The sequence below is a fragment of the Raphanus sativus genome, chromosome 3 (assembly GCF_000801105.2).
Source record: "Raphanus sativus cultivar WK10039 chromosome 3, ASM80110v3, whole genome shotgun sequence".
NCBI classification, from domain to species: Eukaryota; Viridiplantae; Streptophyta; class Magnoliopsida; order Brassicales; family Brassicaceae; genus Raphanus; species Raphanus sativus.
Window position 1 is genome coordinate 28,099,593 of NC_079513.1, and position 25,189 is coordinate 28,124,781.

The following is a 25,189-nucleotide window of genomic DNA, read 5'->3' on the forward strand; positions in this document are numbered from 1 at the left end:
CTATGTCCCGTCCGTCGTCCCACATGCTTACAGCTTACTCTCTTCTCTTCCTGGATTTGTGCTACATTGAATGGATATAACAAATACAGTGTTCTATTAATGGGCCTTTTAAAGGCCTAATAGGTATATCATGTATTATGGGCTCTGGGTTGTAATCACTAAAAACGCAAAGTTCTGTCCTGAGATCATTCAGGAGTAATCTTTTTTGATTCTCGCTGTTTTCTTCTACGTTATCAATCATCTTTATGTTGCAAAGACAATCTGTGAAGTACACACATACAGTACTTTGAATCATCCAATAACAAAAGATGTAGACTTTCAATTCGATGATGATAAGTTTAGCGTGATGAAGTACAAACTACAAACCAAACATATAACTAAGCACTCAACAAAACTCAAAGCGTCTCAGCCTTCCACTCACCTAACTCTTGGCGAAAAGCTTGTTGGTATTGAGCATATTGGAATCAAAATACTCTTTATACGGATGATTCTCAGGAACCAACTTTCGAAACTGCTCAAACTGCTTCTCCGCTTCGTCCTTCTTCTTCAACAAGGTATAAATCAAACCTTGACAGAGATACGGCCTAAAGTCCCTAGGCTCGTCCTTCACCAGCTCCTGATAAACCCTAAGCGCCTCGCTCGGATTCCCTTCCATAACCCTAATCTGCGCAATCAAAAGCATGAAATCCCGAAAATCCTTCTTCCTATCCTCCTTCTTGCACCTCTCGATCGCTTCCCCGATTCTCCCCTCGAGCTCCGATAACTTGGACTCGGACTCGGAGTAAGCCATCACGAGTCCGTGGTAAGCTTCGACGCGGAGCGGATCTTTGGCTAGAACCTCCTCGAATCCTTTCGTCGCCGAGTCGAAATCTCCGCCGTAGGTTTGCACCTGAGCTTTCAGGATCCGCCACTCTTGCTCCTCGGGATCGAGGGAGATCAGGCGGTTCAGAATCTCAACCGATTGGTCTAGATTCTTCGACTGGAGCTTGATTTTCATCAGGGACTGGAGAGCTTCCAGGTCGTTCGGGTTGGCGGCGAGGTGCTTCTCGAGCGCTGCTTCTTGGTCTGTTTCGATGGATGATGATGCTTCGGAAGCTGTTGGCGCGATTGGAGGTGCGGCGACGGCGGGTTTGACGGAGGAGAGGTGGAGGGAGGCGGAGAGCAGAGCGGCGGCTGTGGTGAGGGTTACGCAGGTTGTTTTGAGGAGAGAGGGTTTGGGTTTAGAAGATGATGAAGCTCTGATGGCGCGAGAGGGAGGAGGCTTCTGGTGGATTCGGTATGAAGTTGGTTTAGGTTGAAATCTACTCTGACCGTTGTTGAGCTTGAGGTGGAATGGTTGGTTAGAGCAGTGAAACTTGGCCAGAGACGCCATTGTTTTAGGCTCCGAGGTTAAAAACCCTAAGGAACGAACGGCGATGAGATTGAAGATAGCAGAGGGAAGATGATGATACCAAAGCAAACGAAAAATACACTGTTAAAGAGTGGGTAAACGATGTCGTTTTAGTTTGGGCTTTTTATTAAATAATTAAGAAATTTTCTAAGCCTAATGGGCTTACTAAAGTGAATGGGCTGAACTGGGCATAGATTGACAGGGACACTAGTCTTTACTCTTTAGATATTTAGCCTGTGTTTGTGTTTTAAGTTTTCAGCAGCACACTAATCTACAGTAACAAGTCTTTAGAGATATGGCATATGCATATGCTTGTGTGTTGAATAGAAGCTGTGGTCCTTATCATCCAAGACTGTGAAACCTCAACTATTCCTTTTTGAGGCTCTGCAGGATTCTTTCTGTATGAAATAGGTTTATAGCTTCTTTCCAAAGTCTGCATTAATCTACGCACTAATTATTCAGCAAAGAATAGCTTAGTGGGTGTATTATGGTAGAGCCACTAGCTAGTGTAAAATACAAGTAAACTAGTTTCAGTGACACTCATCTTTAACCACAAATTTTTAATGAGTTGGCTAGTAGCCTGTGCTCCTTGTTATCCTAGACTGTGAAACCTCAACTACTATTCCTTTTTTTTTTGAACAGAAGATGAGGTTTTCTACAGTATATAAACCCCTGAACCCATATCAACAAAATCTCACAGTTTCCAAACTAGCTAGCAATGACAAAACTCAATTTAGCTCTCGTGATATCGTTGGGTCTCCTACTCTTCGCTAGTGCGGATGAAGCAGCAACCAAGACTAGCCGTCCGGACAAAACCAAGGGTATGTTCCAGTCTGCACATGAAGCTCCTCCGGCAGAAACCACTAAACCTTTGCTTCATGTTGTACCTGTGAAGCCACCAAACACCGCAACCAAAACCAAGGATCTGCTCCAGTCTGCACATGAAGCTCCTCCAGGCAAAACCACAAACAGTTTCCTTCATTCTGAACCTGTGACGCCAACAAATACTGCAAGAAAAACCAAGGGTATGTTCCAGTCTGCACATGAAGCTCCTCCGGCAGAAACCACAAAACGTTTGCTTCATGTTGTACCAGTGCAGCCACCGAATACCGCAAGCAAAACCAATAATGGTCTATTCCAGTATGCACATGAAGCTCCTCCAGCAAAAACCACGAACAGTTTTCTTCATTCTGAACCAGTGAACCCATCAATAACTGCAACCAAGACAGAGACTTTGTTCTGAAACTTTGTACTGCAAATATGCAGAAACGCAAGACTATGTGTAAGAGCCGTCGGTAATAATAACTAGTCAGTTCGTTCCATTATCATAAGTGCCTTTTTAAAAGTGTCGATCTTTCCAATGTGAGTTTCAAATATTGAAACTTATGATGAAGCTTCTTAGTATTGTATTGATGATCAAACATTATTCTCTAAGCTCATCGCTAACTAACTCTTGACAAATCCTAACTACTTCAACCTCAACTTGTGTGTTACTAAGAGGCATGTATCTCTGATCATTTAATCGTGAAAATGGGTATATCAGATGGTATAGAAACTCTATTCGACGGTGGCCATAGTCGCAAAAGTCAGAGTAATGGGCTTTTGTCATCTAAATAAATTTTGAGGATTACAGAACTAATGGGCTTATAAGGATTATGAAAGTGGTAGTGGAATGATACCTTTGACTTGTTAGAGTTTCAAAAAAAATTATTCACTGAAATTCTTTAAAAAAAAACAAATTGAATAAAATTATGTATCAAATGAAATATCATCGACCGAGATAGACATGAATTAAGCATACTACATATCATCATTAGTCTCTTTTTGATGATTAAGTTAGGTTTAACCAAATAGTTTCCATTCTAATGCCAATACAAAGAAAACAAAATTTTCAAATTGTTTTTATTCAGTGGCTTTGATGATTAGGTTTAACCAATTAGTTTCCATTCTAATAAACCTAATCGTCACGACGTCTAAAACTATTATTCCTCTTTAGGTTATACCACCAATATAAGCATTACTCAAATACAAACACAAAGCTCATAAATGAATAAGAAAGAGACAAAAACCCCATCATTTGTTGATTTTTCTTTTATTTGATAACTCTTATCTTCGTCTTATACTCGTGAACTTATGGTTACGAACTTTTGTTTTGATTCCTCCAATTTAATGAATACCACTAAGATTGACCAAAAACTGAGATGTTAACGTTAGAACAAGTATACGCGAAGGTTACGCAAACAAACTGGACCGTCGGGAACATTTTTTGAATAACAAAACAAAAATATAATATTTGAAAATGCACGCAAAAGAGCTTGGAACTACATTACATTGCGTATTGACTTGTATTTCCAAAGTAAGTTTTCATTTTAAACCTTTTTCTCGTTGTATTGTTGTTGACATCTCTTTCTCTTCTTCTTGTTTGCTTTCCAACATTTAAATTTCGTTTTGCGACACTACAAACTAAAAAAACAATACCAGATTCGAATCTATTTTGAAGAAACAAGATTTACTTTCACACTTAAAGTACTTGTTTGTCCTTTTAATTTTAGCGAAGGTTGTAAAATAGAAACCAATTTGAGAATCCTTTTATTTCATTCCATAGTGAGAAAGTGTCTTGTAAAGCAGAGGTCCGAGATCAACAAAAATGAACGAGGTATTCGTTCGACTCTAGGTGAGTTAACTTCTAATAATAGAGATCTGCAACCCAATATTCTTTCACTTTAGTGTCCTTACAGAGTATAGATGTTTACTAGTTATGTTATAGTGTGTTTAGTATAATACTTGTTTCAGCTTCTTAGCTTGGGTTACTAGTCTGCAGTGCTCTAAAGTGGACAACTAATGTCGTAGTTAATTTTTCTTTTATATTCTATCTGTTTCAAAAAAAAAAAAATTGGAAAAACAATTGTTTGAAAAAGATACATATTTTACATATTCAATGTATTAACTATGGTAAATTGTAAATTTCGAAAAATATAATTTTGTTTGCTAAAATATTAAAAGCTATGGAAAATATTTAATTGTGAAAAATAACGAATTGATAACAAACAATTATAAATTTTCTTAATAACAATGAAAATTACATATGACAAAAAAACAATGAAAATTACATTTTTTGAAACAGAGAGAATATCTAAACTCATGAATTTCTCATAAGATATTGTAATGTCTTGGCTTTCGAAAATACAATTTAGAGATCATACTTTAACTTTAATGTATTTTACAGAGTATAGATATTTACTAGTTATGTTATAGTGTGTTTGGTATAATAATTGTTTCAGCTTAGTAGCTTGGGTTACTAGTTTGCAGTTTTCTGAAGTGGACAACTAATGTAGTAGTTAATTTTTCTTTTATATTCTATCAGTTTCAAAAAAAGTTATGTTCTCGAAAAAATATTGTTTCAAAAACATACATGTTTTACATATTCAAAGTACTAACTAATGGTAAATTGTAAATTTCGAAAAATTTAATTATGCTTATTAAAATCTTATTTATTAAAATTTATGAAAAATAATTAATTACGAAAAATAATGCACTGATAACTAAAAAATATATTTTTTTCTTAATAACTATGAAACATACATTTATATAATTTTTCTTAATAACTATGAAACATACATTTTTGAAACAGAGAGAATATCTAAATTCATGAGTTTCTTATAAAATTTCACAATGTCTTGTCTTTTGAAAATACAATTTGGAGATCATATTGAATCAAATTAAACTATACTATATCAAACCGATCTACACACTAGATTCGTCGTCTCTTAGTACACAATATTGATGTATTCTTTACTATAAATTATTTCTAACTAATAATAAAGAAAAATTACATAAAAAATGATCCAGTCAATAAAATGAAAACGGATATGAATTTGAAGAACAGTAGAGTACTACTCTTACACCAAACAGACCAAACACTAGCTTTAACCCTGACCAAATTTTTAACAGACAGCATAGGAAAAGAAGCCACAGTAGTATTTTTAACAGTCATCACACACGCAATCCTATGTTTTGACGAACATTCCCACGTGCACTCCACGTGGTTTCTTGGACATTTGATGTATCTAACCGTTTTCCTCTCAGCATTGTTTTTAATTAAACACGACTCAACCTAATTATTGTCGAGGTGCACAAAACATAAAGAGTTTTATGGAAAGTGATTTAACCACTGATACAGTATGAAACTCTAACAATCTTTTTTTTGAAAAAAAAAAGAGGAAAAAAGTCCAAAGTTCATTGTGATTTAAGTTTGATAACTATTTCTATAATTGATTATGATCATACACAATTCTTTCAAACGCAGTGCTTGATCTCAAGTAGTAGCAAAATTATATAAAAGTGAGTCAAAAATAATAAAGATAAACGGAGATGAAATCTTTGCATACAAATCATATAATTATTTTCCTTTTGATTTCATTTTATACATGCATTCATAGAAAAAGTTTTCAACTATATAGATAGAAAGTTTGAACTACATTCATAAGCAATAAACACAAATGGAAATGAAGTCTTTGTATGCAAATCATATATTCTATTTCTTTTGCTTACATTTTTATGTATCTTAATTATTTAGGAATTATCTTTTGGCCAAAAAAAAATTATTTAGGAATTACATTATATATATTATTTTTTGGGCAAACGTTACACATATTTTTACTACATAAATCACATACTTAAAAGAAAAAATAAATAAAAATACAGAAAATCATAATCTTAATATAAACGCTCGTCACGATCTAATTGGTACTATATGCAAATAAACCGGTTGATCATTCTTAAAAGAAGCTCTCATTTATATACGACACCACCAGATTTGCCCCATCCACCTCTTTTTATCCCCTAGGCCTTTTTTCTTATCAGTTTATCGTAGAGAAAACAAGGTGCTTAAGATGAAAATATCATTAGCAACAAAAAAGCCATTTTCCCCATTAATGAGATTATTCATTCCTTACTGGAAATTACAGTACATAATCATCACTTCCATATTGACTATATTATAGAATTCGGTTTATTCATACACACATATACACACATGAATATATGTGTATGCATAAGTAAGTAGGTGTTGTGATCTTAGATTGTAGTTCGTGAAAGCAAATCTCGGATTCTTCGAGCGGTCTCTTTCTCGGTCGGTATTTCTTCTCTTCTTCTCTCGTATGCCTCGAAGAACTCTTTGTTCTCTTTCTCTAGCTCCTTCCACACTGCAAAATTAATCAATTACCCACTCTTTATCTTATATACTAATATATATCTACCAGTTCCATATATTGTATATATGTGTCATGTGTGTATGTATGTACCCGTGGAAGTGATGATAGGGTTGATATTAGCATGCTTGAACAGAGCATCCATACACTCTTCTTTGCCCATGTTGAAGACTATACATTCTTCTATCAAATGATGCACCTGCATCCCATAAACACACATTTATATAAAATGATGACGAATGAAGATCATATATCTATATATATAAAAGAGAGTTGAATCTCTCCTGCTGACACATCAGCGTCCACGTCATAAATTAGAAGTCTCACAAGTTGACACATCAGATACGCACCGTATCACTTAAACTTTGTTCTCTCAAAATGGGCTTCGCAGTGGGCTTCGTCCAGCGCAAATAAAATGCTCTTCGGCACTAGGCCCATCGACACTGTTCTACGGAATCCTTAAACAGATGTTCTCCTTCGTGTTCTTCGTCTGTTTTCATTTGGCGCTGAGACTTTCTAGATTCTGTAATGGTGTTTGTGGTTTAATCTTAAATCGTCTTTATTCTCCATCCCACTACGAATCAACCTATTGCGCTTTTCGTCTGCTAGATCCTTATATATATAAACCTTCGATGCGTCGTTTCCGGCAAAATCTATAATCTTCCGGAGATCGCGATCTCTTCATCTCTCTAAAAAAGGCAGCGTCTTGTGGGGTTAGCAAGCTATTCGTCGGCGAGCAGGTGAGGCCAGCGACCATTGGCATTACCCGGAGCAACCACAACTTCAAGCTTTCTGACTATACAATGCCCATACGCTTATGGGTATTCTCAAACCTTGGATATATTATCAAATATATAAGATACTCCAATTTTTCTTTTTCTTTTCCAGCTTTAAAATACTCCAAATTTTGTGAGGCTCATAATCCTTTCGTGGAATATAATTATTTATTTTATGGTTATAGTTTAACTTGCAAATATATGATTATAAATACAAACAAAAGTAATTTAAAAATATATATTATATTTTAACTATGTTTTCGCAAATGAAATTTCTATAAGTTCTAAATGTATTAATGCTTTTAAAAATATTAATAAACTTTAATATAAATATAAATCACTGTTATAGAATAACTTACAAAATCCAATCAAATGACATAGAAGATTAATCTTATTTCTTCTAAGAATAGGAATAGATGAAGTAGAATAAAAAAACTTATATGATGTATAAATCTTTATAATCACACATTGTGAATGATATAGATGATATAAAAGGGAAAAACATTGACAATACAAGTTAGATCAAATATAAATAAACAAATAACACATATTTGGATATTCTCATTTCTAAAATAAAACTATACTGTATAGGAAAATTGGTCAATTGTAATAAAATTATGTTTTCATCAAACTAAAAACCCACAACAAAAAATATAAATAATTATAATAGTATGGTCTCACAACATATACATCAAATAAAAATTAGAACACATCACATTAAAATAAGTATATATTAAATGTTAAACAAAATAAAAATAGACATTTTAAACTAAATATTTATAGTATACATATATAGATATAATTATGTTTAAATATTTTAAAAATATATAACTGGTCCGGATCCGGATATACATGCCTAAAATTTCAGTATCCAGATCTTAATGTTTTTAATTTGTATATTAGCCGTTGAAATTATTTTATAGTTCACATCCCGCCCGTAGGGCGGGCCGATCCTAGTATATATATATATATATATATATCATCATAGGATCAGCATCACGATCAGAGATTGGTTCAAGAAGAAAAACAAGTTTGATTTAGTCGGTACCAAATGGATGTAAGATGCTTGTGAGCTGCTATGATCACCCATGATATGATAGTGATTTAAAGAGTAGTTTGGTATATAGAGAAGCAAATAGAGAGATGATGAAGAAAGGGAGAAAAAAGGCAGGTGACAACACTACAAGAACAGAAAAAGAGAAATGCACCTAAAATATATATAAGACAAAATATCTAGAAGAAATAATTTTCAGTATATAGTCATGGAGTTAACCTAAAATGGACAGGGCTTGTTTTATTCGTGTAATTGATTACAGATATTTAAAAACCAAATCAACATATAAATGATATTTTTTATTTTTTATTTTTTATTTTGGTAACAGTTAACATGTTTCTTTCGAAAAAAGTGTATTGTTGACATTGGGTTACAGTTAAAATGTTTAGGTATTCATTCATGGAATCGGCTAATTGTATCTATACAACGCGATAATTGTTGATTAGAAGAAGAATACAATTTTAGAAAATTGAAACAGCATATCATACAGTATTTAGAAATAAGAGAAACTATTCCGTAAATCAATATGAGATATTCACTAATATTTTAAGTGATAAAATATATTATCCTTAATAAAGGAGTGCCGATTACCTGCTTGTATCAGCTGCTGAGTGCTGACTTGTAACAGCGGGCTCGTGAATCCCACGTGGGCTTCTGCTTATGATTGGTTGAGAGGAGATTACAAGAGATTTTACGAGAAGCTATCAACCAGTAAGCTTACGTGGCGATGGGGCCTGTAACCACGTGAAGTAGGAATCCTACTGTAGGATCCCATCTTTAGAAAAAATAATTTAATAAACATCTTTTAATATTGCTATTATGAACTTTTAATCAGTTTTATTTTCTTTTGTATTTTCTCTGTAGTAATGTCCACCTAGTTCCAAAAATTCTTCTATTCAAGTAAATCGACTTGGTCTTTTGTCGATAATTTACATGTTTTGTTCGTACGAATGACCGACCATTCGTATTAAATTGACATGTCATAGTCCGTGATAGTTTTATTTATGATAAATGTTAAATTGTATGAATGATTCTATTATTATTCAGATTACGATTTTAGTGATGTTTATATAACAATTTCTATTGTTTTTACTTGTAGTATCGCATTAACTTGATGTTTGCTGTATATATTCCCTTCTTAAATCCTTTTTTTAATTACATGGCCTGGTTTTGAAATACATGTCGATCCTATAACTAACACCAACATGATATGAACTAGTCTTAATTAATTAGAGCCAATAATAAGTTGGGCAGTTATTTTGCTCAAATAATATTGTTTGGATTGATTAATGAATTTTGGTATAATATTAGGGTGTGGCTACGTTATAATTCAAAACAAAACAGAATTTTGGTAGAAAGAAAATTCCCTTAATATTAGGTTTATAAATAAAAGTGTGGCTACGTTAAATTAAGGACTTTATTCAAGTTAACAACAATGATGTAGTATATTATAAATCAAAAGCCATCCGTTACTTTTTTCAAATGAGCAAACAATAAATGTGCATAGAATACAATATAATTTTTTATCAGACACAAATGCATGTGAGATGGAGAAATATGCTGGCTGATAAACAAAATAATTACACTCCTTCGTACTTCCATTCCAATAATATGAAAATGTTTTTGTTATATCCCAATCCACCAATCCATTCCATCAATAGTCTGTACTGTACTGTACCTAACCAAAGCAGAACGATGGGATAAAAACTAGCCAATATGCGTTCCTCACAATTCTGATGTACTTAGTCAACATGGGTATGAGTTCTGTACGTAGGAGTTATCCCCACATCTTGGGAAGTCTCTTTTGTTGGATTCTCGAACGGGATGGACCACCAAGTTTGGTAACGGTGTTTGTCGAAGAACTCATTCTTGGAAACTCAAGAGCAGGTACAAAGTTTCAATCATCAAAAGTTCATAAAATTACTTACTATAGTTTATTTACATTATTGCTCTTACAAACTCATCCAGCAGCTGGTACCAGTTTCAGACCAAATACATACTTAGGATGTGAAAAAAAAAGTATAAGTTTAAAATGGTTAAGACTTAAGAGTATAGAGGACTTTCTATCTAATGCAAAAAAAAATTGCAAGTGTTTGCATAAACTCTCTTCTATTTATAAACCTTTAATTTATTCGTAATTCATATATACATAAGAAAAGCTTGATACAATTTTCTCGTAGAAGCAGTTGAAAGTATACTGTTTCAGAGAGAACGAAAATGAAACCCAGAGAAAGTTTGTATTAGCGTTGTGATCACATGTACAAAAGAAGAATTTTGCTTAAGTGATTACCAAAAAAAAAGAAGAGAATTTTGCGTAAAGTGTATCAGAACTTCACATTACGACATTGTTTACGGGCCTAATGCTGTTCACCTGTACGTGTATATTAGTCACAAGGCCCAATAAAGCCCGACTCCAGTGCACGGCGCGAGACCCAACGGTTAACTTGTACTTTTAACGGTTTCTCATCCGACGAACGAAAGAAAGATAGACACGTAAGAGCATCATTATCCCAAAGACTCCTTTAAGATCTCTTATTTATTTTTCAATACTTTTTAAGTAGTAAAGTGAATTAAGAGATTTAATTAAGAGATTTCAACATTTATGTGCTCCATTGCAAATCTTTTAACTAAGAGTTCTTAAAAAAAAAGCTGATAAGAAAGCAAACTGATTCCATTAAAACACAGTTCAAACAAGTTTTGTTTCAGTTTCTTTGCTAAAAACACAGTTCAAACAAGTTTTGTTTCAGTTTCTTTGCTAAAAACACAGTACATGTTCCATATCTTTTTGTTAATGTTTATCGAATCAGCAGCAAAATGCAATAACCTTTTTTGATAAGACAAAGTAGAAAGGATAAACTCACAAAATCAAATGAACGTAACATTTACCAGTGCAAAAATCATATACAACAACCTTAATCATTCAATGTTTTAACCTACTATTACACTAGTACTTTGAAACAAAATAAACGGAAGCAAGTCGCAATAACCTAGTGATATAGCTCCATTTGTATGACTAGTAGATCCTTAAACTTTCAAACCAGCTTCTTGAATGTCACAAGCTAAGAACTTTCAGAAAGAGAAACAGAAAAAAGTTAATAACTATACCAAGTAGGGAGGATCTGCAACAATTATATGGAAGCAATGTTTCAGCTGAAGGGGCAACTCTTCAGGTTCGTTGTAATCATAAAACGTGAACTCACTTCCATATCTCTCAAACCTCATATCGTACTCCAGCAGCTGCACCTGGAGACTCGGATCCTTCTTCTGCCTCCTTTGTTCGATGAACTTGCAACAAACAAAAAACAGAATTAAAATTGATCAATTAGGAAGAAACAACAAACAACAAACCAGAAACAAAATTAATCAAACAACAACGGAGTTTCCGGCGATGGAGATAGTGTTCTTGAATGGGAGATGGGGCTACCTAACGATGAAGATTTGACATCTCTCTCTTAATCTCTGAGAGAATTGTCGTTTCTTCTACGAGCCACGGAGAGAGAGGATTCCGTTTCATCGACGAGCCACGAAGAGAGGGATTATCGGCGTTTCGTCGAGGAACCATGGCGAGAAACAGAATCGCTTTCTAGGAGAGACGAAGAAGATGGAGAGGTTTCGAGAGAAAGAGAGCAGAACAAAAAAAAAAAAAAAGCTGAACGAAAACAAACCGAAGACACACGCTCCCTTCTCTCCTCTCTTTTACCTACACGTGTCCCGAATACCGTCTCTTCTTTAGCCAAAATTAAGTGACGCCTCTTGTGTTTATTAGTGTTTTTGATTTATTTTTATGCATAATTAGACTAAGAAACCTCCTAAATACGTGCGATAAAGATGCTCTAAGTGATCCTCTCATGTTCCGAAACCCTATCTCATTCATAGCGCCTAAGGCGGGAGAAAGGACCAAAGGTGTGGAGAAGAAGATCACGAAGGAAAATGTTCAAAAGAAAAAGATCACGAACGACGGCGGAAGCAAAGCCGTTACTAAATTTACAAGCTCTTAAGATCAGGTTTATCTCTTGTCTGCGGGAACAATATGGCTAAATTTTAGGTCGATCATTGTTTCTCTCTTTGAAAAGATTATCAAATCTGATAAATCTGAATAATACATTGTTAATATCAGTTCTTTGCAATTTCTTATGATTAGCATAACCATCTATTATTTCAAACTGAACATCGTCTCAATTCATAACAACAATCAGAATTTCTGATCGTTACACATACAACTAATGAACAAAAGTAAGATGACCTTATAAAAAAAAGTAAGATGTGTTCTGTCTTTAGAAAGAGAGAGATTAGAAGTTATACGGATACGTACAGGGAGATTACAAGTTATACAGAGAACAAGACGAAGAAGGAAAGCTAATGAGAACTATGCCTTCTTAGGTGATTTGGTAGTCTTTGAAGCTGCTTTCTTAGACTTCTTTGGGAGGAGACTTAGGTTTATGTTAGGGCAAAACGCCACCTCGAGCGATTGTTATGCCTTTGAGCAGCTTTTATAGCTCATCGTCGTTTCTCACGGCAGGCTAACGGAAAATGGCGTGATATGATACGGTTATTCTTGTTATCTCTTGCAGCGTTACCAGCAAAATCAGGAACCACATACATAAATGATCACAATGGAACATTAACGATGAGTTTTGTTAACATTCGTTGAAAGATTAATGTTCAAGAAAAAAATAATAATAATATTCTGCAAAATTTCGCAAGTCTTCATAGACTGGCAATGTAACACCTCCATTCATAAGATGATAGCACATGCAAAATATCTAACACATCCATCCCAAACATCTAACACATAAATCCAAGTTTTTCAGATATTTATAATGTGTTTTTTTTTTTAACTTCCTTTTATTCCTTTTCTTTCCCCTCCCCCAAAGGATATTGTTTCAGAAAAGAAATTAAAATAGGTAGATACAGGCAAGAGAAAAGAGAACTAAAAACACACGTGCAACAACCATTACAATAAAGAAGCTTCAACGTAGAGGATTAAGGCGCAAAGTTTTGGAACCAAAGCAGCAGATATCTCTCTGTTGAAGGTGGTCTAGCTGAAGTGAGCCGATTGGTATTTCTAAGATCCTGATCCATACCAAATAGCTTAGCCTTCATGACGGTTTGAATCTCCTTGGTAAGTAGATGAAAGGGCCTAGACACTGAAGTGTGCAACCTTTTGTTTCTCTCGTTCCAGATAGTGTAGAAAACCGCTTGAGCAAGCAACTTGCAAATCGTTCTCAACTTGCCAGGTGGAGTAGAGTGATGAATCCACCTGATAACTGAATCAAAACTATAAGAAGGATTGAAGTTCCCTTGATGAAAAAAGGAATCCCAAACAGACTTAAAGTAGGAACATGAGAGGTAAATGTGATCTCTAGACTCATCCGCGACGCCACAGAGCAGACAAGCTGAAGGGACACTCATTCCCCAGCTTCGCAGTCTGTCTCTAGTAGGTAGCCTATCCCGAACCGAGATCCAAGCATGAAAGTCGTGCTTAGGGATTCCAGATTTGAACCAAATAAAGTTATACCAAGGAACTGTTGGAGGAGATTTATAATGTGTTATATTTATAATGTAATACGCCGATTTTCAGTAGCGTGCTATATGATTCCCAAGGTACCTCACTGAAACATCTTCTAGTCTATATTTGAGAAGTGATTTTGACATGTGTCATCACCATATTAATTTTGAAAGAAAAATTATGACATGGCACACCAACATTGATGACATGGCTTGAAATAAATTATGAGATGGATATTTACATTTAGTGTTGATTTATATTTAAGATAATTTTTTAAAAATATGGTAATAACTTAAAGATAATTATGACATATTTACATTTAATATTGATTTATATTTAAGGTAAGTTTTTAAAATATGGCAATAATTTATATATCATAATTAATATAACAATAAATAATAAATTAAATAGAAATATAATAATAATTAAAATTTCGAAATATTATTTAGCTATATTTTTATAAGTATATAATTTTTATTACTAAAAACAATTCTTCAAAATACTATGCATTTTTAAAAAATATATAATTTTCTTTAAATAGTGACATAGACATTTACATTTATTATTGATCATCATTAATTTAGCAATAAATAATATAATGTTATAAATAGAAATATAATATTATTTTGGATTTTTCAAAATTTAATTATATTTTATAATTATTATTAGTAAAACAATTCTTCAAAATTATACAGTTTTTAAATGTAATTTTCTAATCCAATACTATTAGTTTATTTTAATATCCATAAATTTTAGAAAATTATTTAGTTTTATGTTTTGATAATTATACACTTAACAAAATTTTCTCTTACATTTACAAAATTTGATTGAATATATTTTAGAAAAAGATATAAATATATATTACTAAATATACATTGAATAAAAATATTTTTTTAATCTTAAAGTTTTACATATGATTAAATTAAAATTATATATTGTAAGCAAATAATAAAATCAAAAATTAACAAAATAAAAAATTAATAAAATTTATATTTTAAAATAAATTATATTTTAAAACTTTTATTTCTGCACATGGTGCAGGAAAACACCTAGTATACTTATAAGTTTATAACAGTGTATGTTTATAGGAAACAATATCTACCGTCTCCCATTTCAATTTTTTAATCAGCATATGTATTTGTGAAATCACCAATTTTGAGTATTTAAACCAATCTTATCAACTAGAAAATTCAGACACAGAAAATAAAATATTTCATATGTTTCAAAATGTTACATATTCTAGATTTTTCACACATTTTAATAAAATGCATAAAATTTGCATAAATTTTGTGATTATCTTTTTCTATAATTTTAAAACAATAAAAATTCAATAAGTGCAACTAATTTTTTGAAGTTTGCAATTAGTTAATGAAATATGCATTGAAAATATAAAACATAGATCATTTTAAAATAATTTTTTTTCTGTATGTTACTTTGTGAAACAAAGGAAGTACATGTTTGCATACGTGTCTGCATGGTTTTATGGGACTTGTAACAATAGTTACTTCTAGGGAGACTGACACCTCCTCACATGGAGGAAGAAATGTTTGTCATCTAGACAGGAAAAAACCAAAATTATTATAATAATAAAATAATTGTACACTCTTAATTTATTGTTCCTTCAGAAAAGCTTATCGGAAGTTTTAAATATCCGTCAGACCATATTATACAAACTTTCATCAACTGCAATGAACTTTGATGGTTATTGGACAAGTTTACAATTAACTGTAGTAATAACCTTTTTCACCCATTAGTAGACTGCAGATGTAAAATTATTTACACACAGTTAATCATGTTTATTAACTTATGTATCTCATACACCACATGTTGTGGACATTATAAATTACAACTTTTAAATCTAAAACATACACGGAGTACAATTTTTGATGGTCAATCTTAGTTTATAGAATGCCTAACTAATGGTAGACTTTTAAGGTAACTATTACAAACACGTTTTGACTTCTTGTAGATCTTTGCGATTCATAACTTAATTTGCATATGATCATTTGACCATGCTCAGAACTGGCTACTTTGAAAAGCTATGAAAATATTAGAGATAACTACAAAAAGATATTACCAAAAGAATTAAGATATATTTACAGAATTGGCTCTAAAAGTTGGTAGAAATATTATATTTCTATGTACGAAAGACGAGTTTATGAAAGAGTATACTCCCAAGAATTTAAATAAATTTTTAAATCCAATAATTTTTCAATTCCTAATTTTCATTAATTATGTAATAAATCTAATGAGCTTAAAAGGTAATACTAGCATGGAAATTGACTAAAGTACATGCTTGGAATCCGGATAATCACCGTCTACCTAACCCTTTTGTTTTCACCAGCTCTATATAAACTCTCTCTCTCTCTCCCGATCTCATCACCCAAACAATAAACCCTCTCTGCTCTCTCTGCTCTCTCTGCTCTCTCTCTGCTCTGAGTCCTTGTCTGAATCTGTACTTAACCATGTCTGAGAGACCAAGGCGTCACCAGAGGAAGCCTTCTCTGAGCGTTTTTACGAACTCCCTCGAGAATCTCACCGACATATCTCCCACAGCAACCCCTCCATCCTCCATCCCTCCTCAGCTGCCGCGCCATCAGATCCCTCCGCCTACTCCAGCTGCTGCTCCTCCAGCAAACCTTGACAAGAAAGATGACAATGCTAGCAAGGAAGAGAACGCCTCTTCTAATTGATTTAATCGTGTTTTCCTTTGCTTTAACTTAAAAGTTTAAGGCTTCTATCATCGCATAAACCTTTCCCTGTCTTCATTCTAATATCGCATAATAATCAGTCTTTTGTAAAATTGACTTATATGATAATGAATTAATCGTAATATCCTATTTCAATATGTTAAATGGTTTCGGGATTCTGAATACGATAGAAAACTTAGTCTTGAATTGATAACGAACTCTGAGACTAAAATAACCGAAGCAAAAGTGTGAATGATTGAGAACTCCCTTTTCTTGTAAATGTTTAGAGATTCCAATATTGAAAATTTTCTTTTAGAATCTTATATGCTAAGGTTGACGTTGACTGGGAGATTCGTGGACATTGAAAGATGAAAAAGGCTTTGAAGTACGAAAATATTTTATATTAATATATCAATAGACGCAAAACTCAATGATATTGAAATGATTAAAGTGGATCCAATTTTCTCGGGAGAAGACTAGACAATGCATGGGAGAAAGTAATAAATTTACCACTATTACACTCGAATTGACGTTTGTCTTGAAACGATGTACATCACATCCAAATTACTCATTTTTTCACTCTTAATCTTAAGTGATAACAAGAGATTCATCACTAGATGGTGTCCTCGGAGCCCAGGTAGTTCTTTTTAGAAACAGAGCTGATGAGATTAACGCTAAAATTCCAGAGTTTTTGTGCCAAAGTCTCATCTCTAGCAAGTTTGCTTGGAGTGACTTGATTGCAATCTGCAAAGTACTTTCCAGTTACTCCCTTCAGACTTGGATGCAGAGCAACATAACATGTTGTAGCAGCTCCCTGTCAACATTAACACGGGTATTACAGTCTCATATTCGTATTTGTTTCTCACATGTTAAATACGAGTCTAAGAGATGGTAAAGTGGCTTATAGTTGTAGAATTAGATCCTTAATCTGGTTGAGTATCGATCGGGTTTCTAGTAGTTTAGTACCTGAGGTATATTTTTCCACAAGTAGAAGCTGAAGAACTTCAAGAACCCTGTGAGAAAATGGGGGTTATGAAAATTAGTGAAAATCTAGAGGAAATAATCTGAAGAAAAGCAGAGAAAGAATAATTACTCATTAAAAGAGCAGTGTGTTGGAAGAGATTGGTGAGGATGAGACCAGGGTGCACTGAATTCACTGTTATGTTCACTCCCTCTTCCTACCAAACAAAACAACGTCCCAAAAAGATTTTGAGCTTTTCTTTCTTTCTTTCTTTCTTCTAGATATGTACTCTCTATAACATATATTAAGTAATCACACTTAGATTTATAAGTTTGTGTGTGTGAAGGCGACCTGAAGCTGACGGGAGAGCTCGTTTGCGTGCAATATATTTGCTAGTTTTGATTGCCCGTAAGCTCTTTTATCCGAGTAACTGAAAAGCAAAATGATATGGCTATAAGATGCAATGTGAAAGTTAATAATGGTTTTAGTCACTGCATTTTTCACAGAGCGGTTGCCAATTTTAAATTCCAAATGAGTATACGGTTTACCAGCATATGTCATTGATGCTGTCGAACTTGATTCCTTCTTTATAAGTATAGATATGAGCTATAGATGACAGATTCAAAATTCTTCCTTCAACACCACTTGTTTTAGCTGTGATCTTCATTGTGTCCAGGAGCAAGTTTGTCAACAGAAAATGACCTATATAATGTATACGCTCAGCAATTAATGTTCCATATTTAAGGTTTATTTTCTGGAAAAAACAAACAAACCTAATGCTTCTTAAGAATCTTAACTTTACATAGAAGGACTTATTTTCATAAATATTACCAATGTGATTTGTAGCAAACTGCAATTCGATTCCATCTTCAGAGAGTTGGTATGGACAGAACATAACTCCTGCGTTGTTTCTGTAAATAACATATTCTCAATTTATATCGATTAGAGTTTTAGGGAATTTATCCTCGTCTTGAAATACTAATATCACTAGCATTCACAGTATATTTCTGGTCATTTTGTTTTCATAATCCTAAACATCAAAATTTAAAAGTTGAATGTTGGATGTTATTTATATTGATTTTACTAGCATAGCAGATTTTCTTTTTGATAAAAATGTTTAAATCGAATTGTAGATGTTACTAATGGTAACATAAACAAGGTTAAGTGGTTAACGACCTTAAAGCTGTAATGTGGATACCATTCAGGACCACTATAACGTAATATCAATGATCCAAAAGATTGTTGTCCAAATGCTATTAAAAGGGGGAGAGAGAGAGAGAGAGAGAGAGAGAGAGAGAGAGAGAGAGAGAGAGAGAGAGAGAGAGAGAGAGAGAGAGAGAGAGAGAGAGAGAGAGAGAGAGAGAGTACATAAGGAGATTGAGGGGAAGATGGAGGGCATGGAAGTCATAAACAAAGGCTCTGATGGATTTGAACGAAGAGAGATCTAAGTGGAGGAGGGTGACACGTGCGTTTGTGTTTTGTCTGAGGATCTCGGCTTTGGCATTTTCTGCAGCTCCCATGTTTCGGGCACCAATCACCACATGAACACCTCTCTTCGCCATTACCCTCGCTGTCTCCATTCCTATCCCTCCAGTTCCTCCTTTTACAATAATAATCACATGTTAAACTAAAGTCAACTGATAGGTTAAAATAATTTTTGTGTGTTTATGTTAGCAATGAGTATAGCAATCCACGACGGCATTCGTACTGCATTTTGCGAGTGCATATCCCTCTATGGTTTATGTATTCCGAGCAAATACAGACTTATCATCAAAATTTGGTCAAACGAGTTCAACAACAGCGCAAAACCACAAAACATGTCTAGTCAAAATGATGTTATGGTATCATAACTATATTTAACACCCTAAGAGCACCATTAAGCAGGAGCTTAGGGGTAGGCCTGGAAATTTGACTCTTAGTCCGCGGGTCCCGCCCCGTTTGACCCGCTGCGGGGCGGGTGCGGGTCGAACCATTTTCAAAAATCTGTTTCCGGGTGCGGGTGCGGGTTTTGAATATTTTGTGCGGGGCGGGTGCGGGTTGGTCGATTTTGAATCGCGGATACCCGCTAACCCGCAAAAACTTTTTTTTTTAATTTTTTTTTAAATTTTTTTTTTTTTGTAAAAAGGTATATATATTTTTAAAAAATACGAGAAAAATAAAAATAATAATTAAAAATTTTAGAAATATATAAAAATATATAAATTTTTAATTATAATTATATTATTTATAATTTTTTTAGAAAAAAAATAAGTTAAATAATTATTTTTAAAAAATATATAACCCGCGGGTCCCGCGGGTTATCCGCAGAACTAAGCGGGGCGGGTGCGGATATAAATATATATGTATGCGGGTTGTGCGGATCGGAGTTTTTGAGCAAAAAAAAATTTGAAACCCGCGGGTTGCGGGTCATGCGGGGCGGGTTCGACCCGCAACCCAGCCCTACTTAGGGGGGGTGCTTAGTGATTTTTGATAAAAAAAAAAGAAAAAATAGACAAAAGATGGAAGCATCAGTGCTTAATTAAGCTGTCCAAAGCGTCGTGCTTAATCATTTTTACAACTTAAATTATTTAAAAAAATAAGCATTCCTAACTGAATATTTGAGTTAATGGTGCTCTAACATTGATAGTTAACAACAATCAACTTATGGCATATATACATATATATGTAAATGTGTGTACACATAGATGTATGAACCTGTGATAATCGCAGTGAGACGAGTTGCATCAATCCCTTGGGTAACCTCTTCAGCTGTTGTTGCTGAACCAAACCCACTTGGTCCTCTTCTCCCGGTGATTAGTGAATATATGCCCATTTTTACTAGCTTGGCCTCTTTTTGTTTCACAGATCTCTCAAGAGCTAATGTGGAAGAGAGAGATAGAGAGAAACGAAGAAGGAAAAAGAGTGTTAGAGAATAATATGGTACTATGATGAGAGAAACATATTTATAACTTATAAGCGGCAAAGAGTTTCGTTAGTGCCTTTTTCTTGGTGCCTTCTAGTTTCATCGACATTATTACGTGAATGGATCTATGAATAGTAAATAGCAAAATATCACACTCATACCCATCCACACAAAAATGAGTAAAATAAGTATATAAATATGCGTATTTAGGCATTTTTCCAAAAAAAAGTGTATTTAGCTATTTACTATTCACATACATATAAACTCTAATATATCTTTTTGGCAATCAATAGTGCATACTCTAAATCAAATTAAGTAGCTGTTAATTTGTATCTCTCTTTCAAGTGATAGAACACTTTCCGTGGCCAAACCAAGCATAAAACTCTGCCATTGGGGTTTTATTTCAACGGCAATTGGTTCATCTCTTAAACAGTAAAAACAGTCTTATTTGAAATTATTTCTAAAGCATACTTTGAACTCTATAGTCTATATATACACTTTTTAGTTTATAGACAGTGATAAATTGTTTGATTTTCTTCTTGTTATCAAACAAGTTATGCCTGTAGCGGTGTCCTCCTTTTTTGGGGTTTAATATGCCTCGTTTTTCTAAAAGAATTTGATTTTTCGGAATGTAAGTAAACGCTGCATTTGGGATTGATGACTAACCCTAATTGTTTTGAATAAATGGAGGGTATTAAGGTGACTAACCATTGAATACTAATGTTGAATCAAATAGGGTGACCAGAGTATTAATGAAGGTTGGTGAGAAGCCGTTGGTTACTATACAATACAAGTGTGCATCTACTTGACATCCTTCTCTCTTCACATGTTTCCAGTGAATGAGTTACCACTTACCCATACCCCTCCTAATTTATATAGCTATATGAATTGAATTAAGCATCTAATTAATTTAAAGTTTTCTTTACAAATTTAGGGAGGTTATGCAAAGTCTAAGCCAATAATTATCAACTATTATAAATTACAGCTAAGAATTATCAAATTAACCTATATATAGCTTTTAAAAGCTAACGATACTTTTCATATGGAAACATGGTTTTAATAATAATATATTTATTTATAGAAAACCTAAATAATACTCTCGTTTTTAATTTTAACAATGCTATCAAAAACAAAACCAAGTTTACTAAAGCTATGTATAGAAACTATAGTGTAACAACACTATGATTTTCTTCACAAGAGAAGCTTACGAAGATAAATCGATCTTAACTCCAACTTTACTCAAAATTCTTAAATATTTGAGGGGTTTAGAAAGTTTTTGACCGGCTGTTAAAGATATACAAAAGTAACTACATACAGAATGCGTTATTTACTCATAGCCCATGCTTGTATATATGTTCCGTTCACTTTCCGTTTCCAAGTTCAGAGAATCCAACTAAGAGATTTGGATGTCTTTATTTACTTTTCTTGCCTCCCAATATTGCTGAAAGCTAGTTACAAAAAGAAAATATTGCTGAAAGCTGATAATGACACTGTTAGGTGTAATTTAATCAATTTGGTCCAACTGGCGGAATTACAGTTAGAAAATTACACAAGACTACACAACCACTATCTAGATTAATAGTATCATATTAATTATAAAATTATTATTTACGATATATATAGCTATGTGATGTAAAACAGAGATCTGAACGACTTATACTAAGAAGTGCAGACTTGAGCATTGTAAGCATTATTAATATCTAATGCTAATATAAAATATCAAAATGATTGTAGTATAGTGGCATTTAAAAATCTCCCAATCATTTATTCGATTTTCTTATAATAAGTGCATTAGTTCAATTTTATTCGAGAGAATTATTGTCTTAAATGTAATATTGCTAGACACTATAGTTACGCACACAGAAGAAGATTATGGACCAATGTTCTATAGTCTAAAACTTCTTCTATAAGTTTTTTTTTCTTAAGTTATATAAGTTTATGCACTTATAAAAGAAGTTTGATGTATTAGTTTTCAATTAATCTAGTTTTTGTGTACTAAATCAATATATGGGTGAAGTATACGTTCATCACCCAAAACATTATCTAACCGGATCGAAGTGAAACTTTACGTCGTCTATATTTGGTATGTCAACTTGTATGAATCTTTTTCTCAAAAAGAAAAGTTGTATTAATCAAAGGAAAGACGAAATAGTGGCCGCCCCTGCGAGCATGCAAATTGTTGTCATAACAATGAATGGCTAATTAATAATCTATCCATTTTTAAATAAGTGTTATTTGAGGGAGATTAAGAAATTTATATAATTGACTAGCACAACTTTATTTAATTTATGATTAATTAATTTTTTTTTTTTTAAAATATTGATTATTCAAAAGGTTAAAAGTTAGATTTAATATACAAAATTACATTGAAATTGTAGAATGACACTTATTTTTGAAACAAAATAAAAAATCTAAAGTGATAAAAACAGAGAAAGTATATTATAGAATGGAGCAACCTAGATTTATAAATTGACTCTGATGCATTTTTAGCAAAAAAAAAGTAAAAAACCCAAGTTTTATAACGTAGTTTGTTAATTACTATCGCTAGATCTATAGTTAAGCCACCCGCGCGCTCACACACAAACTCCGCGTAATACGATAAGCGACTATGAAGAGAATAATGCTAGCATTTACTATTCTCAACGGCGACTGGCATATTTTACGTCCGGTTCGTTGCATGGGGAAGTGATGCGACCATGTGAGACCGCTAATAAATATAGTATTCTACTATTTCCTTATTTACAACTAAATAATACTATTGGAAAATACAACTAGCTAAAATTATATGATAAGTAAGGGGTGAAAAATTTGACCAAAAAAAGAAAGAAAGTAAGGGGTGAAAATATAGTTTTATGTTTTGTATTAGTTGATGCATCGTGATTCGAATTCCTACCAGTCACTGTTCTGTGAACCTATATATGGGCTAAATCGTGTTAAAATCAACCATATAGTGTGTGTCTTTTTGCTAACACATACATCGTTTTCTTGATCAAGACTAGTATTCACACCGATTGCAGGTTTCAAATTCCTATGATATTCTGCACAAATCTCATGTTTAATTACTATTATCGTTTTTAAATTAACAACAAGATAGATTCCAATTAATTATTCTGTTAAATAGCGACGCATAAATGTGTGTTGCCAAAAAGTGCATCTGCCAACGTACTGATATTAATATGTAAGTATATTTATGTACATATTCATTAACCTAGTAACATACAGTGCCCATACAAGTTATGCGTGCAGCACATGGCTTAAGGCCGCCATGTTTGGTTTCAAGAATTGATTGCTTTGAGGTTGGTGATGGATCCTGCACACTGAAATGGGAAGATCGAGTAGTGAGAAAATAATATTTATGAAAACCAAGTTAGTTTATAGAATTTTTCTTTTGAAAGAGAGGATTTTTTTTTTTGTCAACATGAAAGAGGTGTTAAATTTAACTCTTTAAGAGAAGCAAAAGAAAGGTAACGGTAAATGTAACATTCAATTTTTTTTTTTGATTTAAATTAGAGGTATTTAGGACCTATGGAAAGATTTAGACTAATCTCCAAGAGGAGGTGCAATCCACAAATAAATATTTTCTCCGGATATGTAAATGGATCCTAAAACATGAGTTCGAACTCGCAACATGGGTGCAGGAAGGAGTCCATCCTTACTATTGGACCACGATGTATTGGACAGTAACATTCAAATATTGTATCAGCAGACATGAGAATGTGGAGAAGCCAATTTCATGATCTAATATTCAATTTTTTTCCAAGTAAAAATGTATTGATTGTTTGCCGCCAAAAAAAAAATTGATTGATTTTGATCATTTTATAGAAATTAAAAATAGAATCAAATTAGTTATTATATAAACACAATAAAATAATTTATTGGTGGATGGATAGATGATGGGCTCGTAGTTGAGATAGATCATTAAGAGGAGTTGGAATATGAAACAATGTTTTTTTTAATAGTGTGGTAGTAATTTTTTGAGGTTTGGTTGATATGTACTCATATTAATATTGGAGTTGATTTGTTCTATGAACTAAATTATCATTATTTGGTAGATATGTATTTGAGATCTAGTTGAGATGGTTAATATGGTGAACCAAAAGAGATAATTTTTTGGCATTAATGGGAAAGTATTACAAATTCAAATCGTAGAATATGATATATTTTCAGTCATTCAGACTAATCCCCTCTATAATACTAAAACTAGGTGATTCTCCCGTGCTCATGCACGGAAATAAATATTTACAAATAAGTACTTTACTTTGTTTGTTTATATGTTTTAAGTAATATTTTATTTGTATGTATAAAAAATTGTATTAAATATCTTTATGTTTTAAGTATGATATTTTGTATTATTTCAACTTTTTATTTTTTATTTATTTTGAGTTGTATATAGACGGTTAAATTAATGATGATTTTTTTTATTAGGTTAAAATTATCGTATTAGTAGATAATTCAGTTTATCCTCTTATATTTGTAAATATATTTCATAAAATTTTGTATAATTTGATATATCTTATTTTAGAAAAATAAAAAAAGTAAATCAGATATTCATTAATAAACATAACTTGTAAAATATTGATAATTTATTCACGTATATGAATATATGCAAAATAAATACGTCATAATAATTGGTTGATTTAGTTGTTCATATTTTGATTGATATCATTACTTGCATTTGGTATATTGGGCTATATCAT

The 25,189-nt window shown here is 32.8% G+C and overlaps 4 protein-coding genes and 1 long non-coding RNA gene across 5 annotated transcripts; 1 reads left to right on the top strand and 4 right to left on the bottom strand.

The window, feature by feature from the left end:
• Nucleotides 1-299: 299 nt before the first annotated feature.
• LOC108844282 (protein SLOW GREEN 1, chloroplastic) lies at nt 300-1,452 on the bottom strand. The gene has a single exon (XM_018617507.2). The coding sequence runs from the start codon at nt 1,370-1,372 to the stop codon at nt 422-424; it is 951 nt and encodes a 316-aa protein (XP_018473009.1). The 5' UTR covers nt 1,373-1,452; the 3' UTR covers nt 300-421.
• Nucleotides 1,453-6,294: 4,842 nt separating this feature from the next.
• LOC108846005 (uncharacterized) lies at nt 6,295-8,581 on the bottom strand. The gene is made up of 3 exons (XM_018619211.2): nt 8,425-8,581; nt 6,694-6,799; nt 6,295-6,594 (listed from the first exon to the last, which is right to left on the bottom strand). The coding sequence occupies exons 1-3, from the start codon at nt 8,464-8,466 to the stop codon at nt 6,467-6,469; spliced, it is 276 nt and encodes a 91-aa protein (XP_018474713.1). The 5' UTR covers nt 8,467-8,581; the 3' UTR covers nt 6,295-6,466.
• Nucleotides 8,582-11,284: 2,703 nt separating this feature from the next.
• Nucleotides 11,285-12,653, bottom strand: LOC108846148 (uncharacterized). Its single transcript, XR_001948603.2, has 2 exons — nt 11,855-12,653; nt 11,285-11,715 (listed from the first exon to the last, which is right to left on the bottom strand). It is a non-coding gene; the product is annotated as an uncharacterized LOC108846148 (long non-coding RNA).
• A 3,580-nt stretch (nt 12,654-16,233) lies between these two features.
• LOC108846385 (uncharacterized) lies at nt 16,234-16,787 on the top strand. Its single transcript, XM_018619616.2, has one exon. The coding sequence runs from the start codon at nt 16,405-16,407 to the stop codon at nt 16,630-16,632; it is 228 nt and encodes a 75-aa protein (XP_018475118.1). The 5' UTR covers nt 16,234-16,404; the 3' UTR covers nt 16,633-16,787.
• A 226-nt stretch (nt 16,788-17,013) lies between these two features.
• Nucleotides 17,014-20,511, bottom strand: LOC108846102 (short-chain dehydrogenase TIC 32 B, chloroplastic). Its single transcript, XM_057005705.1, has 8 exons — nt 20,285-20,511; nt 18,959-19,190; nt 18,422-18,501; nt 18,139-18,292; nt 17,942-18,020; nt 17,723-17,807; nt 17,596-17,642; nt 17,014-17,443 (listed from the first exon to the last, which is right to left on the bottom strand). Exons 1-8 carry the CDS (start codon nt 20,400-20,402, stop codon nt 17,243-17,245), a joined length of 996 nt encoding a protein of 331 aa, XP_056861685.1. The 5' UTR covers nt 20,403-20,511; the 3' UTR covers nt 17,014-17,242.
• Between the last annotated feature and the right edge of the window lie 4,678 nt (nt 20,512-25,189).